The sequence below is a fragment of the Eurytemora carolleeae genome, unplaced genomic scaffold (assembly GCF_000591075.1).
Source record: "Eurytemora carolleeae unplaced genomic scaffold, Eaff_2.0 scaffold897, whole genome shotgun sequence".
NCBI classification, from domain to species: Eukaryota; Metazoa; Arthropoda; class Copepoda; order Calanoida; family Temoridae; genus Eurytemora; species Eurytemora carolleeae.
In genome coordinates, this window is record NW_019396905.1 from 98,646 (window position 1) to 117,284 (window position 18,639).

At 33.3% G+C, this 18,639-nt stretch overlaps 3 protein-coding genes across 4 annotated transcripts in view; 2 read left to right on the forward strand and 1 right to left on the reverse strand.

The window, feature by feature from the left end:
* Positions 1-1,361: 1,361 nt before the first annotated feature.
* Positions 1,362-4,620, forward strand: LOC111709956 (DNA ligase 1; the record flags this gene model as incomplete). 2 transcript variants are annotated; one of them, XM_023483938.1, is given in 3 exon segments in its annotated part: positions 1,362-1,415; positions 2,664-3,078; positions 3,820-4,620. In XM_023483938.1, coding segments are annotated over 3 exon segments (657 nt in total), but the record flags the coding sequence as incomplete, so codon positions are not given.
* A 419-nt stretch (positions 4,621-5,039) lies between these two features.
* LOC111709957 (uncharacterized) lies at positions 5,040-14,560 on the reverse strand. Its single transcript, XM_023483941.1, has 9 exons — positions 14,486-14,560; positions 13,789-13,861; positions 12,930-13,000; positions 12,567-12,640; positions 12,096-12,179; positions 9,788-9,850; positions 8,362-8,434; positions 6,594-6,640; positions 5,040-5,267 (listed from the first exon to the last, which is right to left on the reverse strand). The coding sequence occupies exons 1-9, from the start codon at positions 14,558-14,560 to the stop codon at positions 5,159-5,161; spliced, it is 669 nt and encodes a 222-aa protein (XP_023339709.1). The 3' UTR covers positions 5,040-5,158.
* Positions 14,561-14,646: 86 nt separating this feature from the next.
* The window catches only part of LOC111709955 (mediator of RNA polymerase II transcription subunit 25), a 31,446-nt gene continuing 27,453 nt past the window's right edge, over positions 14,647-18,639 (forward strand). Inside the window, exons 1-2 of the mRNA XM_023483937.1 lie at positions 14,647-14,731; positions 16,068-16,153. Coding sequence (XP_023339705.1) covers positions 14,647-14,731; positions 16,068-16,153 — 171 coding nt within the window. The remainder of the gene's footprint in view (positions 14,732-16,067; positions 16,154-18,639) is intronic.

The following is an 18,639-nucleotide window of genomic DNA, read 5'->3' on the forward strand; positions in this document are numbered from 1 at the left end:
CCCCCCCCCCCCCCCCGGTGTTATTTCTGGAATAATGTTTTTTATCTGTTGCAACATTTTTGAGAACTTTAGTGTACGAGGGAATAATGTTTATTTTTGTAATTTTTTCTGTTAAATGCTTCTTTTTCCTCACTCGCACCCCTTCAAACCTTTATCATAAACTTATTACTTGATTATCAGATCTGTAAATTGTCGTATGGTCGTACACAGGATATTTTTTCCAGGAGGGTGGTGGGCTTATTTTTAGTTTCACATAGAGGTTAGCCCCCCCCCCCTCAATTTACGCATTTTGATTGGGAATGAAATTGGTCTGAAATTTTAAGGTTTTAAAGTTATTTGGTATATTTTCCGGTTAGAGTTAAAATTGGAATAAAAGTATAGTTTTCATTCTAATATGTCAAACCCCTTAAATATCTGTCAAAACAAATTCCTCTGATTAACCGTATATTTTGGTTGTATTGTAATACCAAAATTGCAGATATAAATCACAACCTTATAACTTTCGGCCTAGTAACAAGATATATTAATGTTATTTCTATGAAACTGCTGTTTCTTGCGTATTTATTCAATCTTAGGCAGAATTTTAAGAATTTGAGCCGCGGCTTAAATTTGAGACGCAGCTCAAATATGGTTGGTTCCAACTAACATTGGGTTCAATGTTCAACAAAGAATGAGAATTTAAGCAGGGTACCATTGTGAATTTGGCGGTTAAATTTTTAAATGGAGAGTCGTTTGAACTAACGTCTGCATGTTAATTTATTTGTGCACGATATCATGCCTCACAAATACTTGAATATCGATTAATCAATAACCTTAACCCCTTGTTAACATGTTAACAGATAATGTATATTACATACTGCTGTAAAATAACATTTTTATAATTGATTGAATAAATAATATTCTGTTGTAATCCTGACAGTGTGTACTGTTAAAATATTTGAGGCAAAATCTATGATTTTCTCCATAACTAAGTAATAAGTTTTTATAGACTTTTTTTCCTTTAAATCCAAATTTAATTTTATAAATAAAAATTTAATTTTATCCTGTCAAAGCCCCTTTGATTGGATAAATATGGACATTGGATAAAGTAAGACGTTAAAATTTTGTTAAAAGTTTACCATTATAAAAGTTTCTGATAAGCGGTGTTATGTAAATTTGTGATCTGTTGTCTGTGTTATGCTCGATCATAAATTATGAACCCCTTAACCGATTTGCCTCAAATTTTGATTGGGTTACTCGGGAGAGCCACGGAGATGTTATTTGCTTTGGTTAAACTGTAAGAGTAACTATGAGTACCCTGGGAAACGCTGGGTTTTAAAGCTAGTAGTATATTTATATATTTATATATTTATATACTTTAGGAGGAAAAGATTGTTGAGTTGAAGGAGGAGAAAATTTCTAATGGAGACACAAAGGTATTGTTTAAACTATCTAAATGATGTTGATTTCATCTCCCATCTCAAAGGGTCCATCAGGGGTGTTCATTTTCTTGAAAAATTCCCCCTTTTTATATCCTATTTTCCCCAGTGCAATGAGGGCAATGTTGTAAATACGAAAATAAATGAATTTTCAATTTGTAAGAGGTTGCGTGGTTTTATATGATATACATATTAATATGTAAACGATAACGAGGTACGAGAAGCGTATTAAGGGGGTGGGGCAGGCTATGGGGGGAAGGGAAGGAACCCTCGGACGCCATGAGCCTCCGTTGTACAGACACGTGCCTCCTAGATTTGCTAGGCAGACCAAGCCTCCGCCATGCAGTAAGTGCCTTCGCTATGAAGTAAACTAGCCTCCGCTATACAGTACAGCTTCCTTTTCATATGAAATGTAGTATTTAAAAAAAAATTAAAAAGCTTATTAAAGTATTAATAATTAATTATAAATAGTGGATGAATCATGGCTAGTATAATGGTTTATTAAACTTGAAACATTTTTTACGTACAAAGGAAATATTTTGAGAATAAACTCTGAAAATAATTTTTTGATATTTTTTAATCTTTGATTTAAGCAATACCTTTTTTTGAAATTTTATCAGATTAAGCTAATCAAAAATTTTACATTAACAAATAATCTAAATCTAACTAAATCTTCCAAAAAAGGTATTTCATGCATCCAAGATTCAACAAAATAAATTAAGTTCAATTAGAAATGAATTTCCAAATAGCCTATTTACTGCATGAAAAATGTTAAATTGTAAAACCTTAATCTTATAACAACATGAGTCAATATTAGTTACAAATCATGACAATCAATAAACAACATTAATCCAAAGTAAAATTCATCTGCCATGTTGATAAAAATTTAAAAAAATTCTTTATTACATGTAAAATCCAAGATTTAAAAGGAAACTGTGCTGTATGGTGGAGGTTCTTGTCTGCATAGCGGAGACTCGGTCTGCCTGGCAAACCTGGGAGATTGTGGCCTGCATGGCGGAGGCTCATGGCGCGTGGGGGTTCCCTCCCTCATGGGGGCTCACCTCTTGCAAAGCAGCAGCAAAGTTTTTTTCTTGATATAAATATTCAAAATGTCTTTCTAGTGTTAAAAGTGGTCAATTTAATTTTTATTTAGTTCTTACTAATTGTTTCCGGAAAAGCTCAAATGTCACACGTGTCTTACTTTACAACAACTTCGGCATTATTTCCATCAAGTATTTAATTAAGGTTGAGGATTCTATTGAGGATCTGAAGAAGGAGGTTGAGGAGGTCAAGGAGGAGAAGGAGAAGGAGGAAGTGAAGGAAGGAGAGGAGGGGGAGAAGGGAGAAGGTGACTCCAAGGAGACCGAAGATGAGAACAAGGAAGAGAAAAAGAAAGATTCCCGAGCCACCAATATCAGGAAAAAGCTTTCTTTCAAGAAAAGCTTCAGTTTTCTCAGGAAGAAAGCTGCAAAAGATGCTGCTGCAAAGGAGGAGAAGGTTGAGGAAGGAGAGAAGGAGGAAACTAAGGAAGATAAGGTAGAAGAGAAGGCTGAGGAGAGTTCGCCTAAGGAGACTGAGACTGAAAGCAGCAGCAAGCCTGAAGAGAGCAGCACAGAGAAGGTGGAAGACGCCCCTGCACCACCCACAGAAGCTCCCCCAGGTAAAACAAAAATTTTTGGGCATCGCCCCCCCCCCCACACCTTGAAAAATCGCGTGTAAACGGGCATGTATTGACAAGAAAATAGGACATTTTTTCACTTAATGAGTTTTATGAAGCAAATTTTCACAATTTATGTAGTAAATTTCCTACAGGGTGACAAGATTTTCCTTTATTTCTTAAATCTAAAATTCTCCCCATTTTCTTGATCCAAATGTTTACTCCCTGGATGAGATTTTTGGAATCTATTTACTGGTGCTTAGGATCCGCAAGGTTTTGGCTTCCTGGATCCAGATCCGCAAAAAAAAAAAAAAATTTGCGGATCCACGGATCTGGATCCACGGGGTAAAATATCAACCAAAATCTGCAACAAAAAAAATTAAACTTAATCCCAAATCTGAACTTTTGAAAAAAGAGAGATTATAAAATTTTCTCATTTCTGAATGGTTCATAAAGTTTTAGGATAAAAACAAGCGAAAAAATAAAACTAAATATTTGAAAATTATTTTTTGTTTAAAAAATTCAGTAAATATTAAAGAAATGACCTGGATCCGGATCCGGATCCATTATTTTCCAGTGCGGACCTAGGATCCGGATCCGCATCAAAATGAAATAAATCCCAAGCACTGCTATTTACCTGTCTTACCTTGCTCCCCACTTTCCCTTCTCCCAACTTTAAATGTAAGCATGTTGATGTCCCAAAGTTAAGTATCGGACCAATTAAGAAATATAATTGTATTTCAGCAGTCCCTGCCGCAGAAGAGAGCATACCCGTTCCCGTTGCTGAAGAGAAGATTGAGAAGGTAGAGACGGAAGAAGAGAAAGAAGAGGAGAAGGCAGAGGAATCTCCCGAGAAGGTTGAAGAGAAGGAAGAAGATAAATCTGATAAAGAAAGTGAAACATTGGTGAAGAAAGATGATTCTGAAGAGTAGTAAATATTCAGTTAATAGCAGGTTCAGGGGTAGAATTAGGCCTAACATTCTCTCAATAATTCGGACGGATTCTTGCCGTCAGGATCTCCCCTGAAACCTAATATTTACAATCTTTCACCTTCTTTTGTGATCCAGAGACTATATTATTATTTTTTTGTCATGTTCGGACACTTCCTAGAGTCGACAAAACTTTCCCGTATTTTTGGAAGTCTGCAATTTTCCCAGATTTTCGAACTTTTTTGTGGATTTTCTGCGAGTGTTGATCAGGCGCAGTACACTGTAAATAAGTTGAAGATATCGATATTTGACCCAGCCTTGATTATTGAATGCTGATTTTGTTTGTTTACGATTACGATAGAGTAGTAGAGGTATATTCAAACAATATACTGGTGAATATCTGTACATTTAGACATTGATGATTTGGACTTTGTACAAATCGTCATTTCCTTGTAAATTGCATTTTGAGGATCTCATGTAAAACCATTTAAATATTGTAATTCCCTATTAGGCATTTTTTATTGAAAATTTGCAGTATCGCCCTTTTAAGGTGACACGGCACTGTCCTGTAACGACCAATGTTTTTAAATCTCAATAAACCAATAATAAATTTTTTCGTATTTTTTTTTTTGGAAACTGAACTAGTTTTTAGTAATGGGACTGTAAGAGCAATTTTATGTTTTAGTACTCAAGACGTATTTTCAATGACTCGACATTTAAGAATGTCATGCAATTTCCCAATGTTAACCTAGAAACCTCAGAAATTCGTAAGAGAACTTCGTTTTTCTGCTTGTATGTGTGAAATTTGATATTTTCAGTGGATATATAACAATTAAATAAACAAGCAAATAAACTTAGATCTTATTATGTAAACGTTGTGACGTTGTGAATCTAACTTGTTACTCTTTTTAAGATGATCTTGTGAAAGTGTTTAAATGATATATTTATAGCTTTTTTTTGTCAGGCTGCTGAAAGAGTTTTAAAGCAGTAATGCTTTTATGAGCTTGACTTGCTTTACAACTTCTACAACATATATTCAAGTCAATCAATTTTTATTTCAAGCATAACTTAATGAAATTTTTAATATGAACATTTACGGATATTGTTTGACAAAATCACAAAACATGAAAATTTCAGAATGGCGTCCACTATCCTCAAAAACCAGTTTCCACTTGTTTTAGCTGTTTCTGGAACAAAATGGCGTGGAGCTTACAGGGGAAAACTTCAGCAAATACTGTCTTCTTCCTCTCTCTAAACCCATGCCTAATACACAGGGTTTTATCAACTAAGGATGAGACTTCGAGACTATTGTACGGAACTTGTTTAGTCTGTTGTCTTGTCTCATGGTTCCTTTAGGTCATTTATGTGCTTAAACATTTAGTAAACCTTCAAAATAATCGTTTAAATGCAGAAACCAAGAAACAGTTATATTTGTAGTTTTCAAGTATTCCATTTATTCCATGATTCACAACAAATATCAATACCTTAATGTATTTGATTTAATTGAGGAATTTTTTTTTAAAGTTTGAAAGAAAATCTTAAAATTCGTTAAACAAATATTATTAACAGTTCATCATTCTTGATCCGTTAAAGGGTACTGATGTGAAATATGTATGCCTCTCTTTAAATGAAATGTCGCTTAAAGTCCGTTAATGCCGATCAGAATCATCACTTCTCAGTTAAACCAACTACTTATATATTTCATTTGGTGTTTTTCTTGTATGCAGTGAGACCCAGAAAACTCGGGAGTAGGAAGCCAACTTTTAGACTGATAACTAATAGTCTAATGAACATGAAACACAGTGTGTAGTGTAAACAGACCCACTTAACTTAACAAGTTAATTCATGAGTTTCTAGTCGAATCTATTTGCTTTGTAACACTAACAACATCTAATTTACATCGTTTTCCTATTCCACAGTTTTTCGGTTCTCACTGTATACTGTCTAAAAAAAAACGAAAATAAAACAGCTTATGACCTACTAATTTTCCGAGCTACTGCAATATCGGACCTACGTGCCAGCTGTTTATATTTTGTATTATGTGAGGATTAAGTTATGTTAGGACAGCTTCTGGACCGAGCGCTGTGTCTAGGACAGGCTAGGGGGCTGGGCGCTGTGGCTACAAGTCCACCTAGCAGCTGTAAGACCACGTGCTAGTAGGTCGGATGTGTAGTATAGCGGATTTGTCGTAGGTCAGAAGTGAAGTATAGCGGATTTGCGTAGGTCGAAAGATACACCATCTTTGAACATGAGAACAAAGACGGAAACTAAAGACGTCTCTGAAGTCTCATTCTGGAAGAGACTGAAAGCGTACTCTTAAGTGAATCCATGTAAATATGGCATTTATCGATTCACAACGGTACCCTTGAAACCTTTATCTGATCAATGATGTGAATAATATTGTAGTTATTCGGGGTTTTTATGAGTTGAATTATGACTAATTTAGTTAATACTTGATTATATAAAAATTTCAAGGGTACCGTTGTGATTCGGGCAAATTGCCATCCTTGCATGAATTATGGTAGCAGTCCCTTTCATGTAAAACAAGTATACATTATGTTGCAACAAAATCTAAATTAAATATTTTACCTGGAGTAAAATTCAATTGCCATAGTGTTAGTTTCATGGGTTCTTAACTAAACATAATAAATATAGAGTTCTTTCAACGTTTTACAATAACAATTTATAATCTGTTATATAATGTAAAACAAATTACCGGTCATTTTTCGCTACTATAGTTCCTACGAAAACCCTGAGCTTCAAATTTTTAATTTTTAGATAACAAAACCATGATAAAATCACTTCCATTGATTATATTTCCAATAATCTTCAGTTAAAGTAAAGGGAAAACTTTTAAAACTTCCAAATGGAAGTCGGAGCTTCAGTGGAACTCATTAAATTATGGACCTGATGTAGATGTGATGTTGTTTTTGTTATAAAGCAAATATTGTTTGAGCTAGAAAATAAAATAAAAAGGGAGATGGTGCTGTGTGCACAAGACGAGTCTAAAAGTCGTCTCCCACTTCTACAGTTGTATAGGGTCCAACTGTATTGAAATGTTTATTCCTTCTAGAAGATTGTTAAAAGGTCGGTCATAAATTAACACAGAAAATTTCAAAATAAATACAGTTTTATTCTGATGTAATGTCGTCGTTTATATGAAGTTTTAAATGTTTGCAAGACTTCATAATTAGTTGTGTAGTTTAATATTTTCCACAGAGAGGAACATAATTAGTTGTGTAGTTTAATATTTTCTACAGAGAGGAACATAATTAGTTGTGTAGTTTAATATTTTCTACAGAGAGGAACATAATTAGTTGTGTAGTTTAATATTTTCTACAGAGAGGAACATAATTAGTTGTGTAGTTTAATATTTTCTACAGAGAGGAACATAATTAGTTGTGTAGTTTAATATTTTCTACAGAGAGGAACATAATTAGTTGTGTAGTTTAATATTTTCTACAGAGAGGAACATAATAAATTGTGATGTTTTAACTCTCTAAGAGACACACCATAAAAAGTAAAAATTATTTTATGACAGTTAAGAGGTGAAGGTCGTCATTGATTTTGATAGCTACAGGGTGTCCCAGGGAACATGGCAGTTGGTGAAAAGTTTAAAATGTCTTCGTCCATAGTTTGATAAGTTGCTTGAAACTAAAGAGACTAATAACTTTTTTATATGATAGTTATATTATAGTAATATTGATTTCACAGTAAAATGTGTATGTTAAACATTTTTTAAAGAAATAAACTGCAAAAAGTCTGTAATATCTAATACAGAATGTGGAAGAAGACATTCAAAACCAACTGTCATGGTGGGACACCCTGTATTAAATAACAAAGTGTACAGTCACAGTGAGAAACAGAAAACTCTGGAATATAGGAAGACGACATTAAAACATTAATTAAGTGTATTTAATGTTGTTACAAAGTAGATAGTTTTACTAGCAACTTATTAAATCCTTATTTTAAATGAAATGGGTCTTTTTACACTGCACGATTGCCGTAGCTCGTGTTATTTGGATTATTTACAGTCATAATTTAAGTCTGAAAGCCGTCTTTCTAATTTAGAGTTTTATGTTTCTCAGCTGTATCAAAGATAACGGAAATCTTTAATTTGTCTCTCACATGTTATGTTTAGTGAACAAAAATACTTTGGAAAAGGGAGACGACATTAACGCAACAATGAAGATGTTGATACAAAGCAAATAGATATCCTAGCAACTTATTGAATCGTATTGAAAGTCGTCTTCCTATTCTAGAGTTTTATGGTTCTCAGCTGTATCAAAGATTAAAGAAAATCTTTAAATTATCTTTCAACTGATATGTTTAGTTGGAAACCTTGTATACGGTGTACCTCTAGTGATGAATATTCCAAGTGTTGAACTGCACAAAATAATTCCTTCATTAGTTTAGAACCAATTCCCATCCTGCATGTAGAAGCAAATTAAAAATTATTAAGTTTTACCTCAAAAAGTAATTTGGACAGAAAGATTTCTATTTATGATTGAAAAATAAAAACCGTCAAAATGTTGATTTAAATTCGTCTTTTTCAAGAACGTGGCTCTGTTAAGTATATTGTAATCATTGATTAATAACAATACAGAAAGAACACTATATGTTGTCTATTTAAGATTTAAGGTTTTTCGTTCACAGTAACCCTGAGGCAGAAGCCCAAAAGGAGTAACGCGCATACTCTCCTTCTGTCTTTCAACGCGGCATGGGCATAACTCTTTTGAGCTTCTGCCACAGGGTTAATGTATACAAAAAAACCTAAATCTTGAAAAGAAGACATCTAATGTTCTACTGTATTGTTATTAACCTATGATTGTAATAGTTAAAACTTTAAAAATGTGCACTTAACATTTTAAATAACCTTCAACCTTCTATAGGATGAATTATCAATCCCGTTTAATTACCTTCTACAGGATGGATCCCCAATCCCTTTAAACTACCGTTCACAGGATGGATTCACAATCCCTTTAAATTGCCTTCTACAGGATGGCTTCCAAATCCCTTTAAATTACCTTATACAGGATGTATTCACAATCTCTTTAAATTAAATGCAACAGGATGGATTCACAATCCCTTTAAATTACCATCTACAGGATGGATCCACAATCCCTTTAAATTACCTTCTAAAGGATGGATCCCCAATCCCTTTAAATTACCTTCTACACAATGGATCCCCAATCCCTCTAAATTACCTTCTACAAGATGGATCCCCAATCCCTTTAAATTACCTCCTACAAGATGGATCCCCAATCCCTTTAAATTACCTTCTACACAATGGATCCCCAATCCCTCTAAATTACCTCCTACAAGATGGATCCCCAATCCCTTTAAATTACCTTCTACAAGATGGATCCACAATCCCTTTAAATTACCTTCTACACCATGGATCCCCAATCCCTTTAAATTACCTTCTACACGATGGATCCCCAATCCCTTTTAATTACCTTCTACAGGATGGATCCCCAATCCCTTTAAATTACCTTCTACACCATGGATCCCCAATCCCTTTAAATTATCTTCTACAGGATGGATCCCCAATCCCTTTAAATTACCATCTACAGGATGGATCCACAATCCCTTTAAATTACTTTATACAGGATGGATTCACAATCTCTTTAAATTAAATGCAACAGGATGGATTCACAATCCCTTTAAATTACCATCTACACCATGGATCCCCAATCCCTTTAAATTACCTTCTACAGGATGGATCCACAATCCCTTTAAATTACCTTCTACAGGATGGATCCCCAATCTCTTTAAATTACCTTCTACAGGATGGATCCACAAACATTCTCCAAAGTTTTCCTGTACCTTCTCTTTCTGTCTCTCTAAATAAAATATTGTAAAAACCTTAAAGTGATTATCTGCCCTATCCTGATTCTATAGAACACAAGATATCGCAGGACAAATAGAAGTTAGAAGCTACACGTACCAACAGTTTTTAGACAGCATAAACCCGCACAAGAACTGATAAGAATTATTCTGATTTTAGAAACATTTCCGATAATTTAATGATGTATCAGGAAGAGATCATTCCAAGTATTTATTGTCCATTTATTGTCCATAAGAAGACGATGAAGAAGATGAAGAAAAATGTCTAGTATATTCAGAAAAGGAAAAAGAAGAGAAAGCCAGGATTAAAAGAAAAAAGGACCTAGACTATCTACAGTTAAACCTTAATAAACCACACATCGAAAGAATGTATCAAATGTCGTCTTGACAATTCTTCAATGGGTTTTATACTATTTTTTGTAAATGTTATAGTACTTGCGAAAACAAATAAATAGCCATAAATATGCCGGAACAGTTTTACAGAGCTTCAGATAATCATTTAACTGAAAAACTAAATATCTGCAACATTCCATTATCAGTAAGTGAATAAAACAACATTTGATGAGTTCTTTCGATGTAAGGCTTATTTAGGGTTTAACTGTAGATTGGTTGGACAGAGTTGAAAACATGTTGAGCGATGAAGAAAAAGCTCTGGTTGAGAGAAGAGAAGATCAAGTTTATATAGATAGGTTGTTGAGTAATGAAGATAAGGAAAGAATTGAAGCATCACTGAGTATTGATAAGTTTCTAGCATTACAAGAAGTGAGACAGAGCGGGTCAAAAGGATTAAAACAAGAAGTTAATTTTAGCACGATAAATATCATTCCGCGGGAAGTGAAAGAGCCTGGTTCAGAAAAGGAAAGTAAATCATCCACAGGAAGTTGAAGAAAGAAGACTGGTATCCATGTTACCAAAGGAACCAGAGTCAGGTCTAGAACTAGTATTTCAGGAGGAAAATAATAAGTCATCAGTCAATACACGCCGTATGCTTGAAGAAATACAAAGATGTCGATAACAATTTTAAAAGATTTGATGAATTATGTATGAGAATCGGATTATACCACAGAAGCAAGTATGAAGGAATTTATTCATGAAAGCTTCAAGATGGATGAAAATAAGATATTAAATCTAGAGAAGCATCAAGACCAAGAGAAGAAGAATCAAGATCAGGAGAAGCACCACGAGCAAGAACACTACACGATGATAAATATACTGAATATAAACACAGAGGAACAAACACCTAGAGCGGAAACAAAGTCGGGAGATATAAACACAGAAGCGGTGAATTATGTACAAAAATCAGATTACCAAACAGGGACACAAGCGTAGCTTTCTATCAAACAAGCTATTACCCAGGCTCTAAATACCACACAGGGACACAAGTGTAGCTTTCTATCAAACAAGCTATTAACCAGGCTCTAAATACCACACAGGGACACAAGTGTAGCTTTCTATCAAACAAGCTATTACCCAGGCTCTAAATGCCACACAAAACACAAGCGTAGCTTTCTATCAAACAAGCTATTACAAAGGGTCTAAATGCAACACAGAACACAAGCATAGCTTTACATCAAACAAGCTATTAACCAAGCTCTAAATGCCACACAGGGACACAAGTGTAGCTTTCTATCAAACAAGCTATTTCTCAGGCTCTTTTGAGATCTCATCCTGAATACTCAACGAGGGTTACAATTACTACACTGTAATCAAAGCAGAGTTATGATTCTGACTAATTTGTATTAAAGGTTTATAGGTTACAAGTTTAATTGATAGACGTACTTTCAATTCCTACGACGTTATCTATTTAGGCAAATCATGTTACATATTATAGCACAGCTAGAAATAGTCGCAATTTAAAATATATGTTATATATCACATGATTAAGCTAATCATGATATGTATTCATGTAGAACGCAGCTCAAATGAATAAATAGGTTTTTAAGTGCAAACAATGATGATTAATAATGTACAACGTACTGCAAATTTACAGAATATCATATTACATGATACTTATTACAAATGGATATTTATTACATCCCTGTGTGGCATTTGGAGCCTGATTAATAGCTTGTTTAATAGCTACCAAGATCGCGCCCAATGGTAGTGGCATTGATAGTTCACGGGATTGTAGCCTGGTGGATTGTGTTATGGTTGACTTTGATAGCGGACGGGTTGTACCTGGACTGATACAATTCGGGACGAAGTTTTAAGAGTACTGCATTTACTACAAGTATAGATTACCTAACAGCAATTGTTCCAATCACGTGATTATTATATTCTGCAATCAAAAATAATCTTTTCTTTTCATTTTCCAGATAGAACTTGCTGCAGAAATAACACTTTTTAACTTAAAAACTATTACAATAAAATTTTGTTGTCTTTTGAATAAAGTACATTGATGTTGACAAAGAAGCGGAATTTATTGACAATGATTAATTAAAGATCGTCTTTAGTCTTCAAAATAGTTTGCGGTAATAATTTCTCAACAGAATATATAAGTATGATTATACAATTACAAAATACTCCTAGTCCTGCCATTTCCAAAATGTGGTCTGCCTTTTTGTGTTCGTTCAAAATTAAATTTAGGATATTAGGTTGACTAAGGAATGACGCAAATTTTTTCAAAGATTACAGACGATTGTTAAATCTTCTGATTACTTTAATTCTTTCTCAGACGGGAAAAAATAAAATAAAGGTTTAAAAAATGTTTTCCTTAAGTTTGTTAAATCTTCTCCATTGCTGGAAAAAATGATGCTCATTTCTTTCCAGAATTTTTGAAACTGGACCTAAACAAAGATTATAATATAGAGTTATCATCACAGAGTTTTATATACTTTTGGGAGTTTTCTTTCAAGAATGAAAAAAGTTAAGGAATTGAGTCATTTAGATTTAAAATTACAACGCGCCTGTTTTTTAACCAAAGTTTCAAAGAAATAATAATAAAATGCTCCTCTATTTTTGCGTGCACATCTTGCAGTTGCCAGGGGTTACCTTGCAGTTGGCAGGGATTACCTTGCAGTTGGCAGGGATTACCTTGCAGTTGGCAGGGATTACCTTGCAGTTGGCAGGGATTACCTTGCATAGAAAGAAAATTGTCATTAGAATACACCCAGACACAGCCACTACAGGCAAATCAAACGGAAGACCTAAAATTAAATTAAATTATTATATTTTGAAGAATATTTTCTTAAATTTCTAAATAAGGCCGGAAGTTAAACAAATCCTATGTTTTCAATCTAATATAACTTTTGGAACAAAGAATTCTGCTAAATTAGACAGCCAAAGTTTGAAATATCAACAGCTTACGACATATGGCTGCAAATATGATTTCATTGGACTATTATATTATAGTTAGATGCAAGTTTAAAAAAAAGTTTTGCTAATAAATTAGGCTTTACCATGCTTTAAATGAGTATATGAGTCTTGGTAGGAATCATAATAATTTTATTTACTATTTATTTACCCTCCCAACGGCCAATGAGACCCCAGATTGTTATATATCGATAAAGAAGCTGACCTATTGTGATAATGATAAAGAAACTGACCTATTATTTTAACAATAAAGAAACTCACCTATTGTTTTAACGATAAAGAAACTGACCTATTGTTATAATGATAAAGAAACTGACCTATTATTTTAACAATAAAGAAACCCACCTATTTTAACGATAAAGAAACTGACCTATTGTGATAATGATAAAGAAACTGACCTAATGCTATAATGATAAAGAAACTGACCTAGATTGTTATAAAAATAAAACATGACCTATTTTAATAATGATAAAGAAACTGACCTATTGTGGAAATGATAAAGAAACTGACCTATTGTTATTATGATAAAGAAACTGACCTATTGTTATAATGATAAAGAAACTGACCTATTGCTATAATGATAAAGAAACTGACCTATTGTTATAATGATAAAGAAACTGACCTATTGTTATAATGAGAAGAATACTGACACCATAAGGTATAGGATTAGAGAAGAGAAGTTTGAGTTGTTTTCCCTGAAATGAATCATGAGGTTTTGCCACAAACTTTGCTCTTCTACTCCCTATAGCTTTGAAGCCCAGGTTGCAAAGATATAAGGATTTGAACATTTGAGTTTTTTTCTGTAGTTTTAAATCTTATATATCGAGTTGTCTGATTTTATACATAGTTATTTAAAACGCATCGGCCGACAAAAAAGTATAAAAGAGAATAAGCAAAATATATATTTAAATGGGTCAAATTGGGTTCGAAAGTAAGAGCTTGCTGGGATAGAGACTGTTTACTAAAAGCTTGTTCATTAATCAGAATGTAAGTGTAAACTATTATGCTCTACTTTATATCTAAAATGTGCAGTGCCCTTTTCATTAGTGACAATTCAAATTGGAAAGCAAAGTTTTAATTTGGATTTAAAATGTCAAAATCATACTTTTTTGGTGTAGAAGTTTATTCTCAATTTTGTAACTATCATACATTTCTTTAAAAAATCAATTAATTTGAAAATAAAAAGATATTTTTTTCGATGTGTGTTGTAATATTATCCCGCCCCCCACCCATTCTGCAAAAATTTATCAAAATAAATTTTTTATAAATAACTTTTCCATTAAGTACAAGATTCTTCGTTTAAGATAAAATATTTTTACATGTTCTTCTGTTTTCATATCTGCTTGAACTTTGGTAATAAACTGCAGGATTTTAGTCTCATCCTCTCTCTTCATAATTCTACAGAAATATAATAATATTATTATTAATAATAATAATAATAATAATAATAATAATAATAATAATAATAATATTAATAATAATGATATTACAGAGACACACGAAGAGTGACTGTAAGCACAGTAGTAAGCAGGGTCCTCCTGTCAGAGGAGCCAGTTCACAACCAGGTATATAGTTTGCACAGACAGACACTCACACAAGTGCTCAAAAGGAACTGAGTTTTTGCCACAAATTCTGAGCTTCTAATACATATATCATTGCAACCTAATAGTGTAAACCTTAAATATTTCAAACTATCATTATGTGATCTAAAAGAATTCTTAGTTTGAAATATCAAAGCTCTCCGATTTTGAATTGGGATTAGAAAATCCGAGTTTGTTGCAAAAACTCAGTTCCTTTAACATATAACTATCTACAATTTAAACATTAATATTTATCTTGATCAGAAAACCGCAAACTCAAAAGCACAAAAATTTTGATACGCGTGACATTTAAACATTTTTTTAATGTACGGCGATTTAGATTCCCTGGTTTAATAGGTAATCAGCATTCGATTTCAATCCCTTTAAATGTCAAGTTTGAGGATTTTGTTTCTTTTACTGTTGTTTTCAATTTCATGCTTGCCGTGCACATTTTGAATATCAAAATATAAAATATCATTCAGTCCAAACAAATCAGTTTTGCTTCTCATGCAATTAATGTTACTTTTTCTTTGAAGAGCCAACTTTCTAGTTATTTTAACCTTGGTTTTTGATTTTCACTCAAATTTATTATCCATTTTCATTTTTTTCTTTCATGATTTGGTTTCAGTATTAGGGTTCGTACAACTTTTTGTTTGTTTTTGTATGAAAAATCGACTTTCCAATGCATTAGAAGATACTCCTTTTAGAAGATCCAATCTTCAGAGACCACACAGGATTCACTATCATCAAACTCGATAACTTCCAGGGACTTTGCAACTAAGGGCCAACTTCCAGGGACCTCGCACATTGGGGTTCAGTACAAGGGACCTCGCACATTGGGGTTCAGTACAAGGGACCTCGCACATTGGGGTTCAGTAAAAGGGACCTCGCACATTTGGGTTCAGTACAAGGGACCATTCATACGTAACATTTGGTTTTATTTCCCGTTCAGTCGTCAAAAGTCTAAATGAATACAGTACAACTTGCTTTCGCTGCCTGAAAGTCGGCCCTGTACTTGAAACTAACAGGAGTATTTATTTCACAAATCCAGGAATATTAAACATTGTGATTTATTTCCAGAAACCGCTCAAACAGGGATTTACTTTTACGGACTCTAGTAATGATAGGATTTCGTCCTTTATTTTTTCATAGTCAGTTGTGTGAGTCATAAGTCTCTTTTCCCGAACTTGTGAGTACCAGTGTGCACTCCAATCCACTTTTCGGCTAGTGTAAAGCTTAACTTCAGAGATCTTACTAGTTTCACACACTTTTCCACCCCAACCTACACTAATTAAGAAAACTACTATCTTTATAATACCAGGACGACCAGGAACAGCTGACGGTGCACTTTCTCCTATTCCTGATGTATCCCCTAGTCTTGAAGCGGCAGAAAGTTTAGGATTCAATGTAAGTCAATTTTTCGTAATTATGTTAATTGTCGTTTGAGCTTTTTTGAAAAGTGCTATTAACAATTTTAAAACTGACAACCAAAAAAAGGCTTTTACAGAATAAACATGAGAGTTTTGAAATTTACTAGAAAAATGTTCTCCCTTATTAAATTCTTCAGAGTTCGCGATTTAAAAATTACGACTCGAGCCGAAGCTTTTAAATCGCGGGCTCAGGTTAATTTTGTATAATATGAAGTAGTTTATTAGGGTTTGTAAAAAACAATTACTTTTAAGTATTTATTTTACATAGTGTACATGCGTGAATTTTGTATTTTATTTTGGATTCTACATATGGTCTTAATTCTGCAAATACCAATACATTCTAGATGTGAAAATAGTACATGTGTACAAAGGAATTGAGTCTTTGGAACAAAATCAAATATTTAAACCTCAATATCTTTAGAACCCGAAGTTGGAAACCTTTGATATTTCAAACTCAGATTATTTGATTTAACAAAATTCATAGTTTGAAATATCTACGGTCTCCAAAATTTGGTTCCAAAGATAAAGTGATTAGAAAATCAGACTTTGTGGCGAAAACTCAATTCCTTTACACAATATTTTATTCACGCAACCTCGAAAAGAATATAGAAATAGAAAATTTATTTTGACAAAAATGAGAGTATCTTTTATCATTTTTTGTCTTTCAATTTAAACCCTTTTTTGTGATGGGGTATCCCTCACTCTGGTGTTCTTTTCTGGTATGTCTCTTTTTATTTCTTGAATAATGAATCTTTTTTAAATTAAATGTTCCAAGGAATTGTTCACGTAAGCAACTTTTCTTTGTGAATTGTGAATTTCGGCAGGACGGGAGGGATTAGATTAAAGTCTCGATGGCTTCAGAAATAAGTCTTGATTTGGGTAAAGGCTTCTAATGGTAGTGAGAGGGTGTGTGTGAATGTGTAAGGATGGGTGGGGGCATAAATATATTATCGGAAGGAATACCAATATGGACAGAGAAACTATACAGAATATAACCTAGAAATATATAAATACATGAATATAACTTCTGTTCTTCAGAATATTTACAGTTTCTATTCCCACAAATAAATATTAAAATGTTTTTCAACAAGCAACATAAAATCAAAGTTTTTTATTTCAATCAATGCAATTGCATTTTATCTGGTTCTAGTCTGAGTGACTGGCCTTGTTTCTAAGGTTATACAGATTTTGTCATGTAAAACTAGCAAACCTCAACTTGAAACCCCGTTTTACCGGCCGACAATAAATGTCAATTTTTCCTTTTCATGCAATTGTTCGCCACCGTTTTGAACACATTTTTGGTTTCTGAGTTTATACCGATACAGCAAAGAAAATCAGAGATTAGTTTTTGTCGCGAATGTCTGCTTACCTAAATATCTTTTCTTCATAATATTATCTTACTAGCCCTTGGAATTTTGAAGAAAAAAATTTAGATTTCGAATTTTTTTAAAAGCCTATCTAACCCCTAGGGTACCCGTGAGTTCCTCAAAAAAGTTCAGTTAATTCGGTCCAGCCGTTTAGCCAGCTATAGTTAACATATATATACACCCAGTGGTTCGTAGATCCTTTCGATTACCACACTTCTGTTCACTCAGTCATATTTATCAAATTATCGAGGAAATGGGTTTAAAAGGTCAACAACCGTCTATGGAATTGTAAAGGGGGGGGGGGTCCTGAGCATCAATCAATACGGAATTGAGTTTTTGTCACAAACTCTGATGTTAAACTCCCTATATCTTTACAACCAAATGTCCTAGTTTTTAGATATTTCAGACTGTGAATTCTGATGGATAAAATAATTTAAGTTTGAAATATCAGAGGTTTACATCATCTGGTTGTAGAGATATAGGTATTAAAAAATCGGAATTTGTGGCAAAGACTCAATTCCTTTATGAAACGTCTTAACATAATTTCTCTAGGGTGTGATTGAATCTTCCCTCCACTCGGTATATTTTTTTTATGCTTAATACTTATGAATATTTTAGAAATATATCGTGCAAACTAGTTTAAAAACTGTTACTGAGATGTTGTCTTTGTAATATAATATTAATGAGCATTTTTGAATTGGAGATAGTCTAACCAGTGTCCCAATTTAATGAATGTGAGCCGAGTCTCAAATCCGCCAAAAATCGGTTTCATTGAGCGCCGGCTTAAATCTTGAAACATTAAGTACAATTTTAAGTGAAACCAACCATTTAAGCCGCGTCTAAAAAATATATAATAATATCCGTTTTTATCTGCTTTTAAAACTCTCTATAACTCTGCAAGTAAATCAGGGATTCGATAAATTGTAATCCCAATTATTTTAGACACTTTTCGTAAACGGCATGAGTCTCAAAGACTTCTGAAACAAAAATATCTTGTATGTACATCAGTGCCCTCCACACGATAAAAAATAAACAGACAACTAAAAAATTTTCTTGCGAAACTACTCATTTTTATTTTCAACAAAAATACTAAATG

Excerpts from the sequence above, each read along its gene's own strand:
- LOC111709957 (XM_023483941.1), bottom strand. The coding sequence starts at position 14,560 with ATGAAGAGAGAGGATGAGACTAAAATCCTGCAGTTTATTACCAAAGTT. Across the intron at positions 13,862-14,485 it reads ATATGAAAACAGAAGAACAT|GGAAAACAACTCAAACTTCT; the intron begins GTAAAAATATTT and ends GATTCATTTCAG. Across the intron at positions 5,268-6,593 it reads GCAATTGAATTTTACTCCAG|GCATGGGTTTAGAGAGAGGA; the intron begins GTAAAATATTTA and ends CCTGTGTATTAG.